Genomic DNA, 24,524 nt, shown 5'->3' with positions numbered 1-24,524 from the left:
AGTTTCAGCACTTCCAGCAGGATGGAGGCCTTTCTCTCTGACAGGTTTATGGACCAGACTGTAGGTGACTGGAAAACTGACTGTAATGCTGGAAGGACTCTCCTGACTGTTTTAGTTTCATAGTCCTTCATCTGGGAGCACAGATCCAGTAGGAAATGACACTGATAATCCATGTATCTTTCTTTAAAAGGGAATGTTTCATAACTGCACACTGATGATAACAGCTCCAGTATCTTCTCTCCTGTCTGCTGTTCTCTCTCTGCTGCTGCACAGAACAGATTCACCAAGAACCTGATTTCTTTATCACGATCTGACCATCGAGGAAAACTGGAACAATAAGAAGGAAACATTTTGTGAGGATTTTATCTCAGCAACATAACTACAAACACACACTACTGATGGACTCTATCTTGTACATGGCTGTCCTGTATAAAATTATGAAATTAAAAACACTTCATTAATCAGGAAAGAATATAAATCATTTTTGAACTATTACTGCCTCACAACACAAACACCAATCCTGTGTGTGAAATCACTGCATATTTGCTACCTACAGGTTATATTCACTTTAAGTAATTAAAATGTAAAATATATGCAGAATATATGAATAGAAATATTGAAAAAACTAAATCTAGAGTCCACATCATGTACAGTAGTTAAAATATCATCCCAGCATGCTTTACCTCTGAGATGGAAGACGTATAAATGACTGTTATGCTACATTACATCTGTCAGTGGAGACACAAAATGATCATTCATAAGTGTCTGAAATCTTCATTTACTGCTCACTATAGAGTTGGTAGAATTTACATCATAGTCAGTAAGAAAAATTAATCATGAGGTAAAAAAGCAATGACTGTATTTATGCAGCTGTGTAAATGTAGCAGTGCTTATTTTTCTTAATTAATGAACATTTTGTTTTTATTTATGAACAATGTATTTTTTAAGCTGCCAAGATGGCTGCCATTGTTATTATAAGTAATTTGATCCTGTCAATGTCCCATATTTAACAATTCATCACATTTTCATATTTCTCTTTGTTTATTATGTGTGTAAATATCATAAATAAACTACCATATATCTGACAGAAGGTGGTTTGACTCTTTTGTGTGTGTAAATCTTTTAATATCAGAGTCCCTGAGGTTCCCAAAAACTAGGAAAGCAATTTATCTGACAACATATTTCATAAACTTCCAACCTATGTTCTCTGTCAATACTACAGACGGGGGACAAATTAAAGGAAAAACCTGAATAAAAAAGTGGAGAAACATATCAAAGGCAGATGCTTCTGTTCACCAGTGCTCACTGAATGCTTTGGTCAGGATGAAAATGATGTGAATAAAATGCTCAGACCTTTACAGTCACCAGATCTCAACCCAGCTCAACACCTATGGAAGATTTTGGACCAATGTGGAAGACAATGCTCTCCACCACCATCTTCATAAGACCGAATAATATTGTGTTAACTTTTAAATCTGGTAGATAAATCGGAATGAGAGGAAAACATTTTGTTATGATCCCATGTCAGTGGTACAAAGAGATCTGTGCATTAGTGATATACACTGTATCTCCTTAACATGGCGATCAAGTCATATATTAGAATAAGGGGACTCTTCTCCCAAAAAGATGGCTGAAGAATCCCTCACTTCATTGTTTGAAGGTATACAGCTATACAACTCCTTAACTGTAAGTCATGTGAAGTACCTGAGCTTTGAGATATAAGGCAGACACTGTAGGAAACTCCTCACTTCACTCTCTTCATCTGAGCAGCCTGTCAGCTCCACTTCTTTCTTCTCTGATTGGAGTTTCAGCACTTCCAGCAGGATGGAGGCCTTTCTCTCTGACAGGTTTATGGACCAGACTGTAGGTGACTGGAAAACTGACTGTAATGCTGGAAGGACTCTCCTGACTGTTTTAGTTTCATAGTCCTTCATCTGGGAGCACAGATCCAGTAGGAAATGACACTGATAATCCATGTATCTTTCTTTAAAAGGGAATGTTTCATAACTGCACACTGATGATAACAGCTCCAGTATCTTCTCTCCTGTCTGCTGTTCTCTCTCTGCTGCTGCACAGAACAGATTCACCAAGAACCTGATTTCTTTATCACGATCTGACCGTCGAGGAAAACTGGAACAATAAGAAGGAAACATTTTGTGAGGATTTTATCTCAGCAACATAACTACAAACACACACTACTGATGGACTCTATCTTGTACATGGCTGTCCTGTATAAAATTATGAAATTAAAAACACTTCATTAATCAGGAAAGAATATAAATCATTTTTGAACTATTACTGCCTCACAACACAAACACCAATCCTGTGTGTGAAATCACTGCATATTTGCTACCTACAGGTTATATTCACTTTAAGTAATTAAAATGTAAAATATATGCAGAATATATGAATAGAAATATTGAAAAAACTAAATCTAGAGTCCACATCATGTACAGTAGTTAAAATATCATCCCAGCATGCTTTACCTCTGAGATGGAAGACGTATAAATTACTGTTATGCTACATTACATCTGTCAGTGGAGACACAAAATGATCATTCATAAGTGTCTGAAATCTTCATTTACTGCTCACTATAGAGTTGGTAGAATTTACATCATAGTCAGTAAAAATAACTAATCATGAGGTAAAAAAGCAATGACTGTATTTTTGCATCTATGTAAATGTAGCAGTGCTTGTTTTTCTTAATTAATGAACATTTTGTTTTTATTTATGAACAATGTATTTTTTAAGCTGCCAAGATGGCTGCCATTACTATTATAAGTAATTTAATCCTCCCAGTGTCCCATATTTAACAATTCATCACATTTTCATATTTCTCTTTGTTTATTATGTGTGTAAATATTATAAATAAACTACCATATATCTGACAGAAGGTGGTTTGACTCTTTTGTGTGTGTAAATCTTTTAATATCAGAGTCACTGAGGTTCCCAAAAACTAGGAAAGCAACTTGTCTGACAACATATTTCATATACTTCCAACCCATGTTCTCTGTCAATACTACAGACGGGGGACAAATTAAAGGAAAAACCTGAATAAAAAAGTGGAGAAACATATCAAATGCAGATGCTTCTGTTCACCAGGGCTCACTGAATGCTTTGGTGAGGATGAAAATGATGTGAATAAAATGCTCGGACCTTTACAGTCACCAGATCTCAACCCAGCTCAACACCTATGGAAGATTTTAGACCAATGTGGAATACAATGCTCTCCACCACCATCTTCATAAGACCGAATAATATTGTGTTAACTTTTAAATCTGGTAGATAAATCGGATTGAGAGGAAAACATTTTGTTATGATCCCATGTCAGTGGTACAAAGAGATCTGTGCATTAGTGATATACACTGTATCTCCTTAACATGGCGATCAAGTCATATATTAGAATAAGGGGACTCTTCTCCTAAAAAGATGGCTGAAGAATCCCTCACTTCATTGTTTGAAGGTATACAGCTATACAACTCCTTAACTGTAAGTCATGTGAAGTACCTGAGCTTTGAGATATAAGGCAGACACTGTAGGAAACTCCTCACTTCACTCTCTTCATCTGACCAGCCTGTCAGCTTCACTTCTTTCTTCTCTGATTGGAGTTTCAGCACTTCCAGCAGGATGGAGGCCTTTCTCTTTGACAGGTTTATGGACCAGACTGTAGGTGACTGGAAAACTGACTGTAATGCTGGAAGGACTCTCCTGTCTGTTTTAGTTTCATAATCCTTCATCTGGGAGCACAGATCCAGTAAGAAATGACCCTGATCATCCATGTATCCGTCTTTAAAAGGGAATGTTTCATAACTGCACACTGATGATAACAGCTCCAGTATCTTCTCTCCTGTCTGCTGTTCTCTCTCTGCTGCTGCACAGAACAGATTCACCAACAACCTGATTTCTTTATCAGGATCTGACCGTCGAGGAAAACTGGAACAATAAGAAGGAAACATTTTGTGAGGATTTGATCTCAGCAACATAACTACAAACACACACTACTGATGGACTCTATCTTGTACATGGCTGTCCTGTATAAAATTATGAAATTAAAAACACTTCATTAATCAGGAAAGAATATAAATCATTTTTGAACTATTACTGCCTCACAACACAAACACCAATCCTGTGTGTGAAATCACTGCATATTTGCTACCTACAGGTTATATTCACTTTAAGTAATTAAAGTGTAAAATATATGCAGAATATATGAATATAAATATTGAAAAAACTAAATCTAGAGTCCACATCATGTACAGTAGTTAAAATATCATCCCAGCATGCTTTACCTCTGAGATGGAAGACGTATAAATTACTGTTATGCTACATTACATCTGTCAGTGGAGACACAAAATGATCATTCATAAGTGTCTGAAATCTTCATTTACTGCTCACTATAGAGTTGGTAGAATTTACATCATAGTCAGTAAAAATAACTAATCATGAGGTAAAAAAGCAATGACTGTATTTTTGCATCTATGTAAATGTAGCAGTGCTTGTTTTTCTTAATTAATGAACATTTTGTTTTTATTTATGAACAATGTATTTTTGAAGCTGCCAAGATGGCTGCCATTACTATTATAAGTACTTTGATCCTGTCAGTGTCCCATATTTAACAATTCATCACATTTTCATATTTCTCTTTGTTTATTATGTGTGTAAATATTATAAATAAACTACCATATATCTGACAGAAGGTGGTTTGACTCTTTTGTGTGTGTAAATCTTTTAATATCAGAGTCCCTGAGGTTCCCAAAAACTAGGAAAGCAATTTATCTGACAACATATTTCATAAACTTCCAACCCATGTTCTCTGTCAATACTACAGACGGGGGACAAATTAAAGGAAAAACCTGAATAAAAAAGTGGAGAAACATATCAAATGCAGATGCTTCTGTTCACCAGTGCTCACTGAATGCTTTGGTGAGGATGAAAATGATGTGAATAAAATGCTCAGACCTTTACAGTCACCAGATCTCAACCCAGCTCAACACCTAAGGAAGATTTTGGACCAATGTGGAAGACAATGCTCTCCACCACCATCTTCATAAGACCGAATAATATTGTGTTAACTTTTAAATCTGGTAGATAAATCGGAATGAGAGGAAAACATTTTGTTATGATCCCATGTCAGTGGTACAAAGAGATCTGTGCATTAGTGATATACACTGTATCTCCTTAACATGGCGATCAAGTCATATATTAGAATAAGGGGACTCTTCTCCTAAAAAGATGGCTGAAGAATCCCTCACTTCATTGTTTGAAGGTATACAGCTATACAACTCCTTAACTGTAAGTCATGTGAAGTACCTGAGCTTTGAGATATAAGGCAGACACTGTAGGAAACTCCTCACTTCACTCTCTTCATCTGAGCAGCCTGTCAGCACCACTTCTTTCTTCTCTGATTGGAGTTTCAGCACTTCCAGCAGGATGGAGGCCTTTCTCTCTGACAGGTTTATGGACCAGACTGTAGGTGACTGGAAAACTGACTGTAATGCTGGAAGGACTCTCCTGACTGTTTTAGTTTCACAGTCCTTCATCTGGGAGCACAGACCCAGTAGGAAATGACACTGATGTTCCTTTATATCATAACTATAATAATAATCATGATGATTCATGTTTCTCTCTTTAAAACGTATCACTTCTTCACTGCACACTGATGATAACAGCTCCAGTATCTTCTCTCCTGTCTGCTGTTCTCTCTCTACTGCTGCACAGAACAGATTCACCAACAACCTGATTTCTTCATCAGGATCTGACCATCGAGGAAAACTGGAACAATAAGAAGGAAACATTTTGTGAGGATTTGATCTCAGCAACATAACTACAAACACACACTACTGATGGACTCTATCTTGTACATGGCTGTCCTGTATAAAATTATGAAATTAAAAACACTTCATTAATCAGGAAATAATATGAATCATTTTTGAACTATTACTGCCTCACAACACAAACACCAATCCTGTGTGTGAAATCACTGCATATTTGCTACCTACAGGTTATATTCACTTTAAATAATTAAAATGTAAAATATATGCAGAATATATGAATATAAATATTGAAAAAACTAAATCTAGAGTCCACATCATGTACAGTAGTTAAAATATCATCCCAGCATGCTTTACCTCTGAGATGGAAGACGTATAAATTACTGTTATGCTACATTACATCTGTCAGTGGAGACACAAAATGATCATTCATAAGTGTCTGAAATCTTCATTTGCTGCTCACTATAGAGTTGGTAGAATTTACATCATAGTCAGTAAAAATAACTAATCATGAGGTAAAAAAGCAATGACTGTATTTTTGCATCTATGTAAATGTAGCAGTGCTTATTTTTCTTAATTAATGAACATTTTGTTTTTATTTATGAACAATGAACTTTTTAAGCTGCCAAGATGGCTGCCATTGTTATTCTGAGTAATATAGCCCTTATCAAAGAGACATGGTTATCCTGTCAATGTCCCACATTTAACAATTCATCACATTTTCATATTTCTCTTTGTTTATTATGTGTGTAAATATTTTAAATAAACTACCATATATCTGACAGAAGGTGGTTTGACTCTTTTGTGTGTGTAAATCTTTTAATATCAGAGTCACTGAGGTTCCAAAAAACTAGGAAAGCAACTTATCTCACAACATATTTCATATACTTCCAACCCATGTTCTCTGTCAATACTACAGACGGGGGACAAATTAAAGGAAAAACCTGAATAAAAAGTGGAGAAACATATCAAATGCAGATGCTTCTGTTCACCAGGGCTCACTGAATGCTTTGGTGAGGATGAAAATGATGTGAATAAAATGCTCGGACCTTTACAGTCACCAGATCTCAACCCAGCTCAACACCTATGGAAGATTTTGGACCAATGTGTAAGACAATGCTCTCCACCACCATCTTCATAAGACCGAATAATATTGTGTTAACTTTTAAATCTGGGAGATAAATCGGAATGAGAGGAAAACATTTTGTTATGATCCCATGTCAGTGGTACAAAGACAGCTGTGCATTAGTGATATACACTGTATCTCCTTAACATGGCGATCAAGTCATATATTAGAATAAGGGGACTCTTCTCCTAAAAAGATGGCTGAAGAATCCCTCACTACATTGTTTGAAGGTATACAGCTATACAACTCCTTAACTGTAAGTCATGTGAAGTACCTGAGCTTTGAGATATAAGGCAGACACTGTAGGAAACTCCTCACTTCACTCTCTTCATCTGAGCAGCCTGTCAGCTCCACTTCTTTCTTCTCTGATTGGAGTTTCAGCACTTCCAGCAGGATGGAGGCCTTTCTCTTTGACAGGTTTATGGACCAGACTGTAGGTGACTGGAAAACTGACTGTAATGCTGGAAGGACTCTCCTGCCTGTTTTAGTTTCACAGTCCTTCACCTGAGAGTACAGATCCAGTAGGAAATAACACTGATGTTCCTTTTTATCATAATTATAATAATAATCATGATGATTCATGTATCCGTCTTTAAAAGGGAATGTTTCATAACTGCACAGTGATGATAACAGCTCCAGTATCTTCTCTCCTGTCTGCTGTTCTCTCTCTGCTGCTGCACAGAACAGATTCACCAAGAACCTGATTTCTTCATCAGGATCTGACCAGTAAGGATGAAAACTGGAACAATAAGAAGGAAACATTTTGTGAGGATTTGATCTCAGCAACATAACTACAAACACACACTACTGATGGACTCTATCTTGTACATGGCTGTCCTGTATAAAATTATGAAATTAAAAACACTTCATTAATCAGGAAAGAATATAAATCATTTTTGAACTATTACTGCCTCACAACACAAACACCAATCCTGTGTGTGAAATCACTGCATATTTGCTACCTACAGGTTATATTCACTTTAAGTAATTAAAATGTAAAATATATTTAGAATTTATAAATCTAAATAGTGAAAAAACTAAATCTAGAGTCCACATTATGTATAATAGTTAAAATACCATCCCAGCATGCTTTACCTCTGAGATGGAAGACGTATAAATTACTGTTATGCTACATTACATCTGTCAGTGGAGACACAAAATGATCATTCATAAGTGTCTGAAATCTTCATTTGCTGCTCACTATAGAGTTGGTAGAATTTACATCATAGTCAGTAAGAATAACTAATCATGAGTTAAAAAAGCAATGACTGTATTTTTGCATCTATGTAAATGTAGCAGTGCTTATTTTTCTTAATTAATGAACATTTTGTTTTTATTTTTGAACAATGAACTTTTTAAGCTGCCAAGATGGTTGCCATTGTTATTCTGAGTAATTTAGCCCTTATTAAAGAGACATGGTTATCCTGTCAATGTCCCATATTTAACAATTCATCACATTTTCATATTTCTCTTTGTTTATTATGTGTGTAAATATTATAAATAAACTACCATATATCTGAGAGAAGGTGGTTTGACTCTTTTGTGTGTGTAAATCTTTTAATATCAGAGTCACTGAGGTTCCCAAAAACTAGGAAAGAAACTTATCTGACAACATATTTCATATACTTCCAACCCATGTTCTCTGTCAATACTACAGACGGGGGACAAATTAAAGGAAAAACCTGAATAAAAAAAGTGGAGAAACATATCAAATGCAGATGCTTCTGTTCACCAGGGCTCACTGAATGCTTTGGTGAGGATGAAAATGATGTGAATAAAATGCTCAGACCTTTACAGTCACCAGATCTCAACCTAGTTGAACACCTAAGGAAGATTTTGGACCAATGTGGAAGACAATGCTCTCCACCACCATCTTCATAAGACCGAATAATATTGTGTTAACTTTTAAATCTGGTAGATAAATCGGAATGAGAGGAAAACATTTTGTTATGATCCCATGTCAGTGGTACAAAGACAGCTGTGCATTAGTGATATACACTGTATCTCCTTAACATGGCGATCAAGTCATATATTAGAATAAGGGGACTCTTCTCCTAAAAAGATGGCTGAAGAATCCCTCACTTCATTGTTTGAAGGTATACAGCTATACAACTCCTTAACTGTAAGTCATGTGAAGTACCTGAGCTTTGAGATATAAGGCAGACACTGTAGGAAACTCCTCACTTCACTCTCTTCATCTGAGCAGCCTGTCAGCTCCACTTCTTTCTTCTCTGATTGGAGTTTCAGCACTTCCAGCAGGATGGAGGCCTTTCTCTCTGACAGGTTTATGGACCAGACTGTAGGTGACTGGAAAACTGACTGTAATGCTGGAAGGACTCTCCTGACTGTTTCAGTTTCATAGTCCTTCATCTGAGAGTACAGATCCAGTAGGAAATAACACTGATCTTCCTTATCATCATCATCATCCATGTGTATCTTTTTTAAGTATAACATTTCTTCACTGCACACTGATGATAACAGCTCCAGTATCTTCTTTCCTGTCTGCTGTTCTCTCTCTGCTGCTGCACAGAACAGATTCACCAACAACCTGATTTCTTCATCAGGATCTAACCAGTCAGGATCAAAACTGGAACAATAAGAAGGAAACATTTTGTGAGGATTTGATCTCAGCAACATAACTACAAACACACACTACTGATGGACTCTATCTTGTACATGGCTGTCCTGTATAAAATTATGAAATTAAAAACACTTAATTAATCAGGAAAGAATATAAATCATTTTTGAACTATTACTGCCTCACAACAAAAACACCAATCCTGTGTGTGAAATCACTGCATATTTGCTACCTACAGGTTATATTCACTTTAAGTAATTAAAATGTAAAATATATGCAGAATACATGAATATAAATATTGAAAAAACTAAATCTAGAGTCCACATCATGTACAGTAGTTAAAATATCATCCCAGCATGCTTTACCTCTGAGATGGAAGATGTATAAATTACTGTTATGCTACATTACATCTGTCAGTGGAGACACAAAATGATCATTCATAAGTGTCTGAAATCTTCATTTACTGCTCACTATAGAGTTGGTAGAATTTACATCATAGTCAGTAAAAATAACTAATCATGAGGTAAAAAAGCAATGACTGTATTTTTGCATCTAGGTAAATGTAGCAGTGCTTATTTTTCTTAATTAATGAACATTTTGTTTTTATTTATGAACAATGTATTTTTTAAGCTGCCAAGATGGCTGCCATTACTATTATAAGTCATTTCATCCTGTCAATGTCCCATATTTAACAATTCATCACATTTTCATATTTCTCTTTGTTCATTATGTGTGTAAATATTATAAATAAACTACCATATATCTGACAGAAGGTGGTTTGACTCTTTTGTGTGTGTAAATCTTTTAATATCAGAGTCACTGAGGTTCCCAAAAACTAGGAAAGCAACTTATCTCACAACATATTTCATATACTTCCAACCCATGTTCTCTGTCAATACTACAGACGGGGGACAAATTAAAGGAAAAACCTGAATAAAAAAGTGGAGAAACATATCAAATGCAGATGCTTCTGTTCACCAGGGCTCACTGAATGCTTTGGTGAGGATGAAAATGATGTGAATAAAATGCTCGGACCTTTACAGTCACCAGATCTCAACCCAGCTCAACACCTATGGAAGATTTTGGACCAATGTGGAAGACAATGCTCTCCACCACCATCTTCATAAGACCGAATAATATTGTGTTAACTTTTAAATCTGGTAGATAAATCGGAATGAGAGGAAAACATTTTGTTATGATCCCATGTCAGTGGTACAAAGAGATCTGTGCATTAGTGATATACACTGTATCTCCTTAACATGGCGATCAAGTCATATATTAGAATAAGGGGACTCTTCTCCTAAAAAGATGGCTGAAGAATCCCTCACTTCATTGTTTGAAGGTATACAGCTATACAACTCCTTAACTGTAAGTCATGTGAAGTACCTGAGCTTTGAGATATAAGGCAGACACTGTAGGAAACTCCTCACTTCACTCTCTTCATCTGACCAGCCTGTCAGCTCCACTTCTTTCTTCTCTGATTGGAGTTTCAGCACTTCCAGCAGGATGGAGGCCTTTCTCTCTGACAGGTTTATGAACCAGACTGTAGGTGACTGGAAAACTGACTGTAATGCTGGAAGGACTCTCCTGCCTGTTTTAGTTTCACAGTCCTTCATCTGAGAGTACAGATCCAGCAGGAAATAACACTGATGTTCCTTATCATCATGATCATCACAATCATCATAATAATCCATGCATATCTCATTAAACATTTCTTCACTGCACACTGATGATAACAGCTCCAGTATCTTCTCTCCTGTCTGCTGTTCTCTCTCTGCTGCTGCACAGAACAGATTCACCAACAACCTGATTTCTTCATAAGGATCTGACCAGTCAGGATCAAAACTGGAACAATAAGAAGGAAACATTTTGTGAGGATTTGATCTCAGCAACATAACTACAAACACACACTACTGATGGACTCTATCTTGTACATGGCTGTCCTGTATAAAATTATGAAATTAAAAACACTTCATTAATCAGGAAAGAATATAAATCATTTTTGAACTATTACTGCCTCACAACACAAACACCAATCCTGTGTGTGAAATCACTGCATATTTGCTACCTACATGTTATATTCACTTTAAGTAATTAAAATGTAAAATATATTTAGAATTTATAAATCTAAATAGTGAATAAACTAAACCTAGAGTCCACATCATGTACAGTAGTTAAAATACCATCCCAGCATGCTTTACCTCTGAGATGGAAGACGTATAAATGACTGTTATGCTACATTACATCTGTCAGTGGAGACACAAAATGATCATTCATAAGTGTCTGAAATCTTCATTTACTGCTCACTATAGAGTTGGTAGAATTTACATCATAGTCAGTAAGAATAACTAATCATGAGGTAAAAAAGCAATGACTGCATTTTTGCAGCTGTGTAAATGTAGCAGTGCTTATTTTTCTTAATTAATGAACATTTTGTTTTTATTTATGAACAATGTATTTTTTAAGCTGCCAAGATGGCTGCCATTACTATTATAAGTAATTTGATCCTGTCAATGTCCCATATTTAACAATTCATCACATTTTCATATTTCTCTTTGTTCATTATGTGTGTAAATATTATAAATAAACTACCATATATCTGACAGAAGGTGGTTTGACTCTTTTGTGTGTGTAAATCTTTTAATATCAGAGTCACTGAGGTTCCCAAAAACTAGGAAAGCAACTTATCTCACAACATATTTCATATACTTCCAACCCATGTTCTCTGTCAATACTACAGACGGGGGACAAATTAAAGGAAAAACCTGAATAAAAAAGTGGAGAAACATATCAAATGCAGATGCTTCTGTTCACCAGGGCTCACTGAATGCTTTGGTGAGGATGAAAATGATGTGAATAAAATGCTCGGACCTTTACAGTCACCAGATCTCAACCCAGCTCAACACCTATGGAAGATTTTGGACCAATGTGGAATACAATGCTCTCCACCACCATCTTCATAAGACCGAATAATATTGTGTTAACTTTTAAATCTGGTAGATAAATCGGAATGAGAGGAAAACATTTTGTTATGATCCCATGTCAGTGGTACAAAGAGATCTGTGCATTAGTGATATACACTGTATCTCCTTAACATGGCGATCAAGTCATATATTAGAATAAGGGGACTCTTCTCCTAAAAAGATGGCTGAAGAATCCCTCACTTCATTGTTTGAAGGTATACAGCTATACAACTCCTTAACTGTAAGTCATGTGAAGTACCTGAGCTTTGAGATATAAGGCAGACACTGTAGGAAACTCCTCACTTCACTCTCTTCATCTGAGCAGCCTGTCAGCTTCACTTCTTTCTTCTCTGATTGGAGTTTCAGCACTTCCAGCAGGATGGAGGCCTTTCTCTCTGACAGGTTTATGGACCAGACTGTAGGTGACTGGAAAACTGACTGTAATGCTGGAAGGATTCTCCTGACTGTTTCAGTTTCATGGTCCTTCATCTGAGAGTACAGATCCAGTAGGAAATGACACTGATGTTCCTTTTTATCATCATCATCATCATCATCCATGTATCTTTCTCTAAAAGGGAATGTTTCATAACTGCACAGTGATGATAACAGCTCCAGTATCTTCTCTCCTGTCTGCTGTTCTCTCTCTGCTGCTGCACAGAACAGATTCACCAACAACCTGATTTCTTTATCACGATCTGACCGTCGAGGAAAACTGGAACAATAAGAAGGAAACATTTTGTGAGGATTTGATCTCAGCTACATAACTACAAACACACACTACTGATGGACTCTATCTTGTATATGGCTGTCCTGTATAAAATTATGAAATTAAAAACACTTCATTAATCAGGAAAGAATATAAATCATTTTTGAACTATTACTGCCTCACAACAAAAACACCAATCCTGTGTGTGAAATCACTGCATATTTGCTACCTACAGGTTATATTCACTTTAAGTAATTAAAATGTAAAATATATGCAGAATATATGAAATAAATAGTGAAACAACAAAATGTAGAGTCCACATCATGTATAATAGTTAAAATCCCATCACATAATGCCATTTTTTCAGTAGTGTAAATGTAACAGTGCTTATTTTTGTTAATTTAGGAACATTTTGTTTTTTGAACAATGTATTTTTTAAGCTGCCAAGATGGCTGCCATTACTATTATAAGTAATTTAATCCTCCCAGTGTCTCATATTTAACAATTCATCACATTTTCATATTTCTCTCTGTTCATTATGTGTGTAAATATTATAAATAAACTACCATATATCTGACAGAAGGTGGTTTGACTCTTTTGTGTGTGTAAATCTTTTAATATCAGAGTCCCTGAGGTTCCCAAAAACTAGGAAAGCAACTTATCTGACAACATATTTCATATACTTCCAACCCATGTTCTCTGTCAATACTACAGACGGGGGACAAATTAAAGGAAAAACCTGATTAAAAAAGTGGAGAAACATATCAAATGCAGATGCTTCTGTTCACCAGGGCTCACTGAATGCTTTGGTGAGGATGAAAATGATGTGAATAAAATGCTCGGACCTTTACAGTCACCAGATCTCAACCCAGCTCAACACCTATAGAAGATTTTGGACCAATGTGGAAGACAATGCTCTCCACCACCATCTTCATAAGACTGAATAATATTGTGTTAACTTTTAAATCTGGTAGATAAATCGGAATGAGAGGAAAACATTTTGTTATGATCCCATGTCAGTGGTACAAAGAGATCTGTGCATTAGTGATATACACTGTATCTCCTTAACATGGCGATCAAGTCATATATTAGAATAAGGGGACTCTTCTCCTAAAAAGATGGCTGAAGAATCCCTCACTTCATTGTTTGAAGGTATACAGCTATACAACTCCTTAACTGTAAGTCATGTGAAGTACCTGAGCTTTGAGATATAAGGCAGACACTGTAGGAAACTCCTCACTTCACTCTCTTCATCTGACCAGCCTGTCAGCACCACTTCTTTCTTCTCTGATTGGAGTTTCAGCACTTCCAGCAGGATGGAGGCCTTTCTCTTTGACAGGTTTATGAACCAGACTGTAGGTGACTGGAAAACTGACTGTAATGCTGGAAGGACTCTCCTGCCTGTTTCAGTTTCACAATCCTTCACCTGAGAGTACAGATCCAGCAGGAAATCCTGATCACCATCATAACTGCACACTGATGATAACAGCTCCAGTATCTTCTCTCCTGTCTGCTGTTCTCTCTCTGCTGCTGCACAGAAAAGATTCACCAAGAACCAGGTTTCATCTGAGGATTTCAACCTGGTAGATAAACTGGAACGAGAAGAAAACATTTTGTTATGATCTGATGTTAGTGACACAAAGAGAGATATGCATTAGTGATATAGAGTGTATCTGCTAAAAGCCTACAAATACTCATTAATGAGAATAAAACAGTAAAATCATTCTGAAATTAAAGCAACAATCCTTTTAACAGAATGGGCTGTAAATGGATTTTAAAAGATATTTACTGATTAAAATTCTTCACAAAATGTTAAAGGAACCAGGAAAGTCAGTCAATATCACTGCTGAACCAACAGGGTGGTGGAAAGAAACACGTTACCCAAATCATTTATGAATCAATTAGCTCCAAAGCCTTGAATACTGGACCACAAGTTTTAACATCCACCATTCTGTAAAACTCTATGAACCTTCATAGAGAGCTAGTGTGAAATATTTAGGATGTCCAGTGGTGAACTTGCCACATCCTAATGACCAGCAGTGTATTTCCATTACTGACAATAAAATATTATTTATTGGATGTATTAGAGTCAGAGTAGCCAATGAATGAGCCTCACATCCAGCATCTATGACTGATCACATTTCATGACCAAATCTCTTTATGATTCAGTACTCCAAATGTCAACCACTTTAAAAAAGTCTTAAGATGACTCATAAATCCAACATGAACACACTGAGGTACTGAGAGGGGAACTGTCATGTGTGGTTATTCTTTAATGCAGGAAACTACTGCTTCATGGCTGAGATTTGTATAATCACAGTAAAAAAGAACATCACTGGTCCTGAGAAAGAACTGATGCTCTCTGTTGTTTACATTTCTGGAGCTTGTTGGAACAAATCATTATAGCTGAGTCTCTGTTTTACTGAGTTGATGGATGACTGATGAAAACAGCCTCAAAGTAACAAAACTGTTCATGTTAAAAAAAACCAGGAGCTGGATAAAGTAAACGTGTCTCAGCTACTAGTAGATGAGCAGTACTCTGTAAGAGCTTTGACTTTCTGCCCAAAGGAACTCTGGGTAATTTAGGAGTAAGTACATTGTAGGTGAGTGGAATAAAGAAGTATGACATCTCTGATCTTATACACCGTGATGTAATGTTTATGTGGACTGATCAGTGGAACACATTACCTTAACATTAAAACTAACAGTGAGTTGTCTCATTGTGAAACCCAACTCCTTAAATGTTCACTTAAGTCATGTGACGTACCCGAGCTCTGAGATATAAGGCAGACACTGTAGGAAACTCCTCACTTCACTCTCTTCATCTGAGCAGCCTGTCAGCTTCACTTCTTTCTTCTCTGATTGGAGTTTCAGCACTTCCAGCAGGATGGAGGCCTTTCTCTCTGACAGGTTTATGGACCAGACTGTAGGTGACTGGAAAACTGACTGTAATGCTGGAAGGACTCTCCTGCCTGTTTTAGTTTCACAGTCCTTCATCTGGGAGCACAGATCCAGCAGGAAATAACACTGATGTTCCTTATCATCATCATCCATGTAGCTGTCTTTGACAGGGAATGTTTCTTCACTGCACACTGATGATAACAGCTCCAGTATCTTCTCTCCTGTCTGCTGTTCTCTCTCTGCTGCTGCACAGAACAGATTCACCAACAACCTGATTTCTTCATCAGGATCTGACCAGTAAGAATCAAAACTGGAACAATAAGAAGGAAACATTTTGTGAGGATTTGATCTCAGCTACATAACTACAAACACACACTACTGATGGACTCTATCTTGTACATGGCTGTCCTGTATAAAATTATGAAATTAAAAACACTTCATTAATCAGGAAAGAATATAAATCATTTTTGAACTATTACTGCCTCACAACAAAAACACCAATCCTGTGTGTGAAATCACTGCATATTTCTTACCTACAGGTTATATTCACTTTAAGTAATTAAAATGTAAAATATATGCAGAATATATGAATATAAATATTGAAAAAACTAAATCTAGAGTCCACATCATGTACAGTAGTTAAAATATCATCCCAGCATGCTTTACCTCTGAGATGGAAGACGTATAAATTACTGTTATGCTACATTACATCTGTCAGTGGAGACACAAAATGTTAATTCATAAGTGTCTGAAATCTTAATTTGCTGCTCACTATAGAGTTGGTAGAATTTACATCATAGTCAGTAAAAATAACTAATCATGAGGTAAAAAAGCAATGACTGTATTTTTGCAGCTGTGTAAATGTAGCAGTGCTTATTTTTCTTAATTAATGAACATTTTGTTTTTATTTTTGAACAATGAACTCTTTAAGCTGCAAAGATGGCTGCCATTACTGTTATAAATAAATTAACCCTTAATTAATAGACATGGTTATCCTGTCAATGTCCCATATTTAACAATTCATCACATTTTCATATTTCTCTTTGTTTATTATGTGTGTAAATATTATAAATAAACTACCATATATCTGAGAAGAGGTGGTTTGACTCTTTTGTGTGTGTAAATCTTTTAATATCAGAGTCCCTGAGGTTCCCAAAAACTAGGAAAGCAACTTGTCTGACAACATATTTCATATACTTCCAACCCATGTTCTCTGTCAATACTACAGACGGGGGACAAATTAAAGGAAAAACCTGAATAAAAAGTGGAGAAACATATCAAATGCAGATGCTTCTGTTCACCAGGGCTCACTGAATGCTTTGGTGAGGATGAAAATGATGTGAATAAAATGCTTGGGCCTTTACAGTCACCAGATCTCAACCCAGCTCAACACCTATGGAAGATTTTGGACCAATGTGTAAGACAATACTCTCCACCACCATCTTCATAAGACCAAATAATATCGTGTTAACTTTTAAATCTGGGAGATAAATCAGAATGAGAGGAAAACATTTTGTTATGATCCCATGTCAGTGGTACAAAGACAGCTGTGCATTAGTGATATACACTGTATCTCATGTGATATGTCTCATGTGAAGTACCTGAGCTGTGAGATATAAGGCAGACACTGTAGGAAACTCCTCATTTCACTCTCTTCATCTGAGCAGCCTGTCAGCTTCACTTCTTTCCTCTCTGATTGGAGTTTCAGCACTTCCAGCAGGATGGAGGCCTTTCTCTCTGACAGGTTTATGGACCAGACTGTAGGTGACTGGTAGAGTCGCTGCAGTGTTGGAATGACACTAAAACAACCTTCAGTCCTGACGTGTTGATAAAAATCAAGAAGGATGTTATTCAAGTCAGTGTCCACAGAAAACAGTGAGAAGAGCATATTCACTACATTGTTAAATTTTTCTCCTTTGTGAAGTGTTTCTGCTTTCAGGCATAAATCCAGTAACAGGCCCTTGTCTTCTCTCTCCAGTGTCTCATGGCAACGCTCCTGGTCTTGTAAATCCGGATCTCTGTAGGTCCTGCTGAAACTGAATGATAATAAACAAACATATCAAACATTACACTTACTGTAAAACTATATCTCATTAATATTTAAACACATACAGGTATAAACAAACAACCATTAGGAAGCTTCTGAATCATATAATTAAATATAAGGTTAATAATAAGCCAATAATTAAACCACCAAAAGAATTTAATCCTAAAATGCTGTTTTAACATGGGATTATGCCTAAAGTATATCAAATGTTTTTACACAAAAACAAAAGCTTCATACCTGAGTGAGCCGATGTTTGGCAAAGCCTCTAAGAGGGACTCACACAGACTTTGGCAGACAGCAGTAGCCCTGTCCCAGTAGAGGCACACATTAACCTTCGTAGTAATCTTCTGCATGACTTTTACTGCTCTCCCAAACAGCTTCCTGTCACCTTCAACTGGAAGGTGCAACTGATTCCCATCCAAGCTAAGTAAGCTCATGTGGTCCATCTGCTCCTCGCTGAGAAGGAAAATCTTCCACAGCTGCCGTGGCAAAGGGTCACACCTACAATTTGAAGAATAATCAGAGACAATTTACATGTTATAAAAGTAATTAATGGTAAAGTGTCATGAAAAAAGGCTGCGTATGTAAATACTAAAACATAAGTACCATATTACTCATTTATCCTGTTCAGGGTAACACAGCTACTTAGAAAAGCTCTAACCTAAGCAGTAATTTCACACTCAAAATACATGCTCACACATACCATTGGACATTTTTAAGGCATCCAAGTAGTCGTCTCATTCCTTGTTTTGACACCACTGCGTCCTTAAGGTTCAGCCATGTTTTCCTCTCCTTCGACTGAGTGACCACATAGGACACAGCACAGCAATGGTGGGGATCAAGACTCTCTCCACTGAGATCAAGACGGTAGTCCAGTTTGTCCAGAAACTGGAGACATGCTTCAGGACACTGGGACTCGTACAAGCACTGGCATAAGAACAGTATGTCGAAGTCAATCCCACAGTTCTCAGAATCAGTCTCATCTTGGTCACACAGACGAGTGAAAAATGTGGTTATCACTTCCTTGAAGAACCAGGTGGATGTACTCTTGAGCTCCTGAGCTGGAATCAGACACTTCATCAAAGTAGGGTACTTCTTGTCATTCAACAATCTACAAATGAAAGGGATCAGATGTTTCATGTGTTTCTTCTCCTCAGTGAGGCATTTCTGAAGAACATCCTTGATTTTCTCTGGATTCTTCAAGAGCCACAGTGCTGCAAAAAACTCCTGCATTGTGTAATGGAGAAATGCACATGTGATTATTGATTCAGTATGATCAACGTTGATGACAAGTGTTTTCAGGAAGGAATGGACACAGCTGTCTTCACAGGTCAGTTCTGTCAAGTTCACAGTTTTTCCTTCAGTTGCAAGAAAAGCAACCTCAGCCAAAGACAGTATTTCCTCCCTCTTGTTGCTGATAAAGGAATTAAGATGTGTGTCTTTTGTTTTGTTGTTCATTTTAAGGCGATAACGGACGATTTTGATGTATATTTCAGTTATAGTGCAGGGCTGTGGAGAGTCTTCTGACGTCTTTGATGAAAAGCAAGCAGCTACCATCAGAGCATACATTGGGACATGGCAAAGAGTTAACAACTCCAAGTTGCACAGAACCTTCTTCTGTTCCTCACCGAGAATTGCAGATAAGTATGTTTTTATGGTCTGTTCACTGAAGCCTCTCACTTCTACTCTGAGAAAGTCTCCAGAAAGGAAGTCTTCTTCATCATCCAGTCTGCACGTTATGATGATCTTTGCATAAGGCAGGTCCTTCTTTACAAGTTTCTGCACCACAGATGAAGAGGGGAGATCTGTGATTCCATCAAAAATGATTGTAACATTGTCAGAGTTCTTCTCTATATCCTGTAAGACCTCTTCTTTGCCTTCATCTGGTTTACTGAACACCCCGAAAAGAAGATCCTCCAGGCCCTTGTCCGCTGTGATATGGGATGTTTCTCTCATGTCAAAGTAAAACATGTAATCTAGCTCCTTGTTCTCTCTTTCTGCCCAGAGTCTCAATATTTCATGACAGAGTGCTGTCTTTCCAATTCCAGGTTTTCCAATCAAGAGTATGTTTTTATCTGTTTTCAGCAGGTCACTAGGAGAAATTTCTCGTTTGTCCTCAGGGATGTATGTCTTTAACTTCTTAGGGCGACTCATCTTGCTTTTCTTGTTCTTTATTTTTTTTACTTTAGATGGGGAAACATTTTCTTGTTTGTCCAATACAAGTGAAGTGTACAACAGATTAGGCTTGTTGTTTTCTTCAAACAGATTTTTGCTTTCCATCCAAAACTCATTTGATAAGTTTTGTGCTTTTGACTTCAACTTTGCCTGATAGTCGTGGCATGACTTTGGACCTAAAATAAAAATAACAGTGAGTAAATAAATGTACAATGACTTGACTGCTGTGCACTTGGACACTATTAATAAACACTGGATACATATTTGCACTAAGACACATTCATGTGCATTATATAAAATCAAGACATTTGTCATTAATAAAAATGTGACAATTATTAATCAGAATGCTCCTTTAAAATACCTTGTAAGTAGTTTGTATCCATTTGTGTGTCGTCTTTGAAAGAAAAGCAGCTGATCCAGTGGTGCAGGTCAAACGTTTTGGTCCCAGTAGAAGTGACACTCTTTTTTTCAGGGAGCGATGGTCTCCCTAAGGTCCTCTTCCTCGTCATGTCAATAATCCTGAGTAACTCATAGCAGGCATCTTCTCCTTTTCTTGTGACTTTGTCCAGTATGTTCCTCCTTTTATCATAGTCATCAGTCTCTGCTTGTATTTTACTGACCTCTTCATCTTCGAGAACTCCTTGCTGATTCAAGTTCTCCACAATCACAGAGAGACTCGTTAATTCTTTCACAAGGTAGCATCTGGCACTCTTGACGTACTCTAAGGCAGACCGTGATGTACAAGCCATGTGTCCTTTCCTCTATATGCTCTGCACACCAACCAACCTTCAATGATCTGTAGAACAAAATACAAGCTTAAATAAAACATTAATTAAAATAATTATTTTGCCTGTAATGTATCAACTATTATATTGTGTTGAGTGTTTTCAGGGAAATGTTTTTGCAGGCCAGCCTAAACACCATGCAGCTTATGTGATAAAAAATAGTTCAAGTTAAATTCTAATGGTGTTTATCACTTCCAAGATGGAAACCTGGTCCTTGTAAAGAACATGCTACCCAACATGAGAGGGCAGGGAATCAAAATATTCCCCAGATCTGTCTTTTATAGCCTTATGTCTCATATTGCCAGATTTATCTCCACATTATATTTTTATTGTTGGCTGCACAGGAGAAAGGCCTGGCTGAACCCATAGTCATTTTGAGATTGTTTAAGAAGCTCTCAGACACACCAAATTATTAAAAAAAGATCATACTCTCCGTAAAAGGGTTAAAAATTACAGCTCTGGGTGAGTCTTTGATTTACTGTTTGTTTGTTGTTAGGAATCTCAGTTTTAACCCTCTTGTGTTCCTTGTTTCAAACTTGATACTATATTTTAATACTCCAAATTTCACTAAAAGTCTAATGCAAAAAGGCGACCCACATACATGAAAAGCTAGCCAAGTTATGTTTTGTCGTACTTAGAAATAGGCAGCAGCCACCTCTGAACTGATAACACAATCTTATATTGTAATGCTCAATCTATGAGCCTGGTTAATAAACTGCAGCCTGCTTTTAACATATTTACACACATTTGAGAATATGTACCTTATTTGCAACTTTTAAAAGATACCTGAACACATTTTTTCTCCATTTTGTATATGCATTTTCCATCTATTGTGAATCACATTATACTGCATCTTTCTATTATTAAGAAATATGTCATAATATAGTTTCATTATTGTTATAAAAGTAGTTTTTCCAACTAAAATTTATGTTGCATTGACAAAGAAGAAAGACAAAGAAAAGCAAGTAAAAACTATTGGCCTAGACCCTGTCGTACACAGACACATACAGACTGTATATCAGAGAAAGACACTTACACACAGGCCTCCAAGTATCCACTGATGATGGACTCCATCAGCTGCTCTGTGCCTTTGGTATGTTATTTTCCTGATCACAACAAACAACCAAAAAACACAGAATATTGTCAAGTAAATAGTGCTAGAGATTTCCCAGACTGACTGAAAGTGGCCTTGTTAGAAATGTGATCCATTATTGCTTTAACATTTATTTATATAATTTAGTCTCATACAAAACCAGATCTATACTTAAAGCTGAAAATGGTTAACTTTATGGAAATGAGGCTAATGATAATAAAATATGTGGCTTGATGGTGCTTCCAAAACGACCTCCATTGTTTAGATTAGTGTTGCTTCCCAGCCGAATAAAAGAAAATGTTTCTTTAAAAAACTATATCCGAACGTCTTTGAACCAGGTCAGTTAAAGCTGGAAAGAAATAATTCTTACAAAGGAGAAAAATAAAGCAAAAAGGAACCGTTAGTTATGGTGGCGCTAACGTGTCGTCAGTTAAGCAGCATTACTTTACTGACAGCAACACAAAGTTTACTCGTCTCATTAAAAAATACACTTAAAAATGTTCCATATATATATATAATATAATATATATATATGTATGTATGTGAGTGTGTGTGTGTGTGTGTGTGTATAGTTAACAACACGCACATTATTTCCTCTTGGATGTGAGAAAAAAACCCCAATATATTCAGTCTTAATTAACACCGTGAGCTCCGAGTTTCAGTTCAGCTTCTTTCTTTTTTTCTCCGTTATTTTTCCGTTAGTGACGTCACCTCTGGGCTAGCTTCACTATCTTGTTCTTCAGCAGTTCTTCTATCGGTCTTTTAACATTGGTGATCTTAGCTGTTAGAAAACGTCTGATTTGTTTAGATACCAAAAAAGAAGAAAAACTACAGCTCCCATGATGCACCCTGTCCGTTGCTATGGATACTTTCGTAACACCCTTTTCTAAAGTTCGCAACTTTTCCCTGTGATCTTTGCTTTAAAAACATTTATATACTCGGATACATAGCTAACTACCCGCGGTACCGCTTCATTATGGAACATTTTAAGCCCTCAAAAAGCGCATAACAACTGTTTTCACCTACAGAAACTCCTTCTAAAGTTCCGGTACAACTAGCCTATAATCTACCTTTAACGCTCTTCCTTATACTCACCTGCAGCCTGCAGCACAGGCTCTGAGTTCCTCATCACTTACTGAGGGTTAGGCTTTCTCTCTGTGTGTGTTTGCTCGAAGTTTTTATAAATACAGCCGCACAGCCCCGTGTGCAGCGGCTGAATGACTCTTGATCTGTCTTACTTTCATTTTTGTTGTATGACGACACATCCTGTATGAAGTCTCTGCAAAGCTTGTAGGTCCCACTGAATCCACAAGATGTCGCCATTCAACCAGAAAAGACTGAAAGATGAACTCAGACTGTAAAACAAAAGGAGATATCCACAGTGATACTCAAGTGAAGTACTTGAAGAGCTACTGTTCTTACTTGAGTATCAACTTTTTACTTTTCAGATTAAGGTTGAAGTAGCCTACATATACTGTATATAAAACACAATGCAGTGTTAAAGATTAAACCAGTGGTTTCCAAGCTCTTCAGCCTGTGACTTCTATAAAGCGGTGTCTACTTTCAGCTCCTTGTCATGTTTCAGATATCTATGAGTTGTTATCAGTTCACAAAGAGTGATTTCCTCTCTAAACTTATCAGATAGTTTTCACTGAAATGAATGTTAAAGGTCTAAAGAGGTCAAATTATCCAATATTTCACCAATATTTTTGATGATGTGGATCACAGAGGGCATTCTTCTGTATAACAAGCACTTTTACTTTTGATACTTAAGTTTTATGTTTGAGCGTTCAGATATGATAATTCCTCTGTGTCTCAGCCTGGTGTGAGGACTCATTACGTTGAAATGGGCTCAGGACCACCAGTTCTGCTGTGTCACAGCCTCCCCGAGAGCTGGTACAGCTGGGGGTAGCAGGTACGCTGTTTATGTGTAGGACAATTTCTGCACTGTTAATACCTTTCTGCCTGAATATCCTCACCTCTCTCTCCCTCTCTCTCTCTTAACCACTAAACTCAACTAAAACAGTGAAGTTTAATTAATGCACCACTTATAGATGATATATTATAACATTCACAATGGCCATTTTTCTGCATGAGAACATTTACTTTATATATTTTAAGTACATTTTGCTATAATACTTGCATGCTATTAAGCAAAGGATGTGAATATTTCCTCCATCACCCAGGAATATTTTATTTTATTTTTATGTCATTTTTCCACTGACAGACATCGAGGAGTATTCTCAGGAGCAGCTGTGCCAAGTACAAACTCACCGTGTGTTGTTGTTATTGTGCTGTTGGTAACCACAACACAACAGTAAATACATCCAGTGGGTAAAAACATGGGGTTGACTTGGTATTCCCTGTTACGAGGCATTT

The 24,524-nt window shown here is 36.8% G+C and overlaps 3 protein-coding genes across 4 annotated transcripts in view; all 3 read right to left on the bottom strand.

Moving 5' to 3' along the window:
- The window catches only part of LOC137177370 (uncharacterized), a 173,001-nt gene that overhangs the window by 9,189 nt on the left and 139,288 nt on the right, over positions 1–24,524 (bottom strand). Inside the window, exons 1-6 of one of the 2 annotated variants that reach the window (XM_067583638.1) lie at positions 23,241–23,428; positions 22,089–22,158; positions 20,629–21,063; positions 18,796–20,443; positions 18,330–18,593; positions 17,647–18,081 (exon numbers count right to left, since the gene is read on the bottom strand). In XM_067583638.1, the coding sequence (XP_067439739.1) occupies positions 17,647–18,081; positions 18,330–18,593; positions 18,796–20,443; positions 20,629–21,016 (2,735 nt within the window). In that variant the 5' untranslated portion in view covers positions 21,017–21,063; positions 22,089–22,158; positions 23,241–23,428. Of the gene's footprint in view, positions 1–17,646; positions 18,082–18,329; positions 18,594–18,795; positions 20,444–20,628; positions 21,064–22,088; positions 22,159–23,240; positions 23,429–24,524 lie in introns of those variants that run through there. The other variant, XM_067583639.1, reaches the window with a different exon arrangement.
- LOC137177379 (uncharacterized) lies at positions 1,661–5,769 on the bottom strand. Its single transcript, XM_067583655.1, has 3 exons — positions 5,311–5,769; positions 3,508–3,933; positions 1,661–2,130 (listed from the first exon to the last, which is right to left on the bottom strand). The coding sequence occupies exons 1-3, from the start codon at positions 5,616–5,618 to the stop codon at positions 1,692–1,694; spliced, it is 1,173 nt and encodes a 390-aa protein (XP_067439756.1). The 5' UTR covers positions 5,619–5,769; the 3' UTR covers positions 1,661–1,691.
- On the bottom strand, positions 14,094–16,352 carry LOC137177381 (uncharacterized). Its single transcript, XM_067583656.1, has 2 exons — positions 15,912–16,352; positions 14,094–14,736 (listed from the first exon to the last, which is right to left on the bottom strand). The coding sequence occupies exons 1-2, from the start codon at positions 16,196–16,198 to the stop codon at positions 14,328–14,330; spliced, it is 696 nt and encodes a 231-aa protein (XP_067439757.1). The 5' UTR covers positions 16,199–16,352; the 3' UTR covers positions 14,094–14,327.

This window comes from Thunnus thynnus, chromosome 24 (genome assembly GCF_963924715.1).
Source record: "Thunnus thynnus chromosome 24, fThuThy2.1, whole genome shotgun sequence".
Lineage (NCBI taxonomy): Eukaryota > Metazoa > Chordata > Actinopteri > Scombriformes > Scombridae > Thunnus > Thunnus thynnus.
Note: the sequence above shows the minus strand (reverse complement) of the source record. Positions and strands in the feature narration are given on the sequence as shown.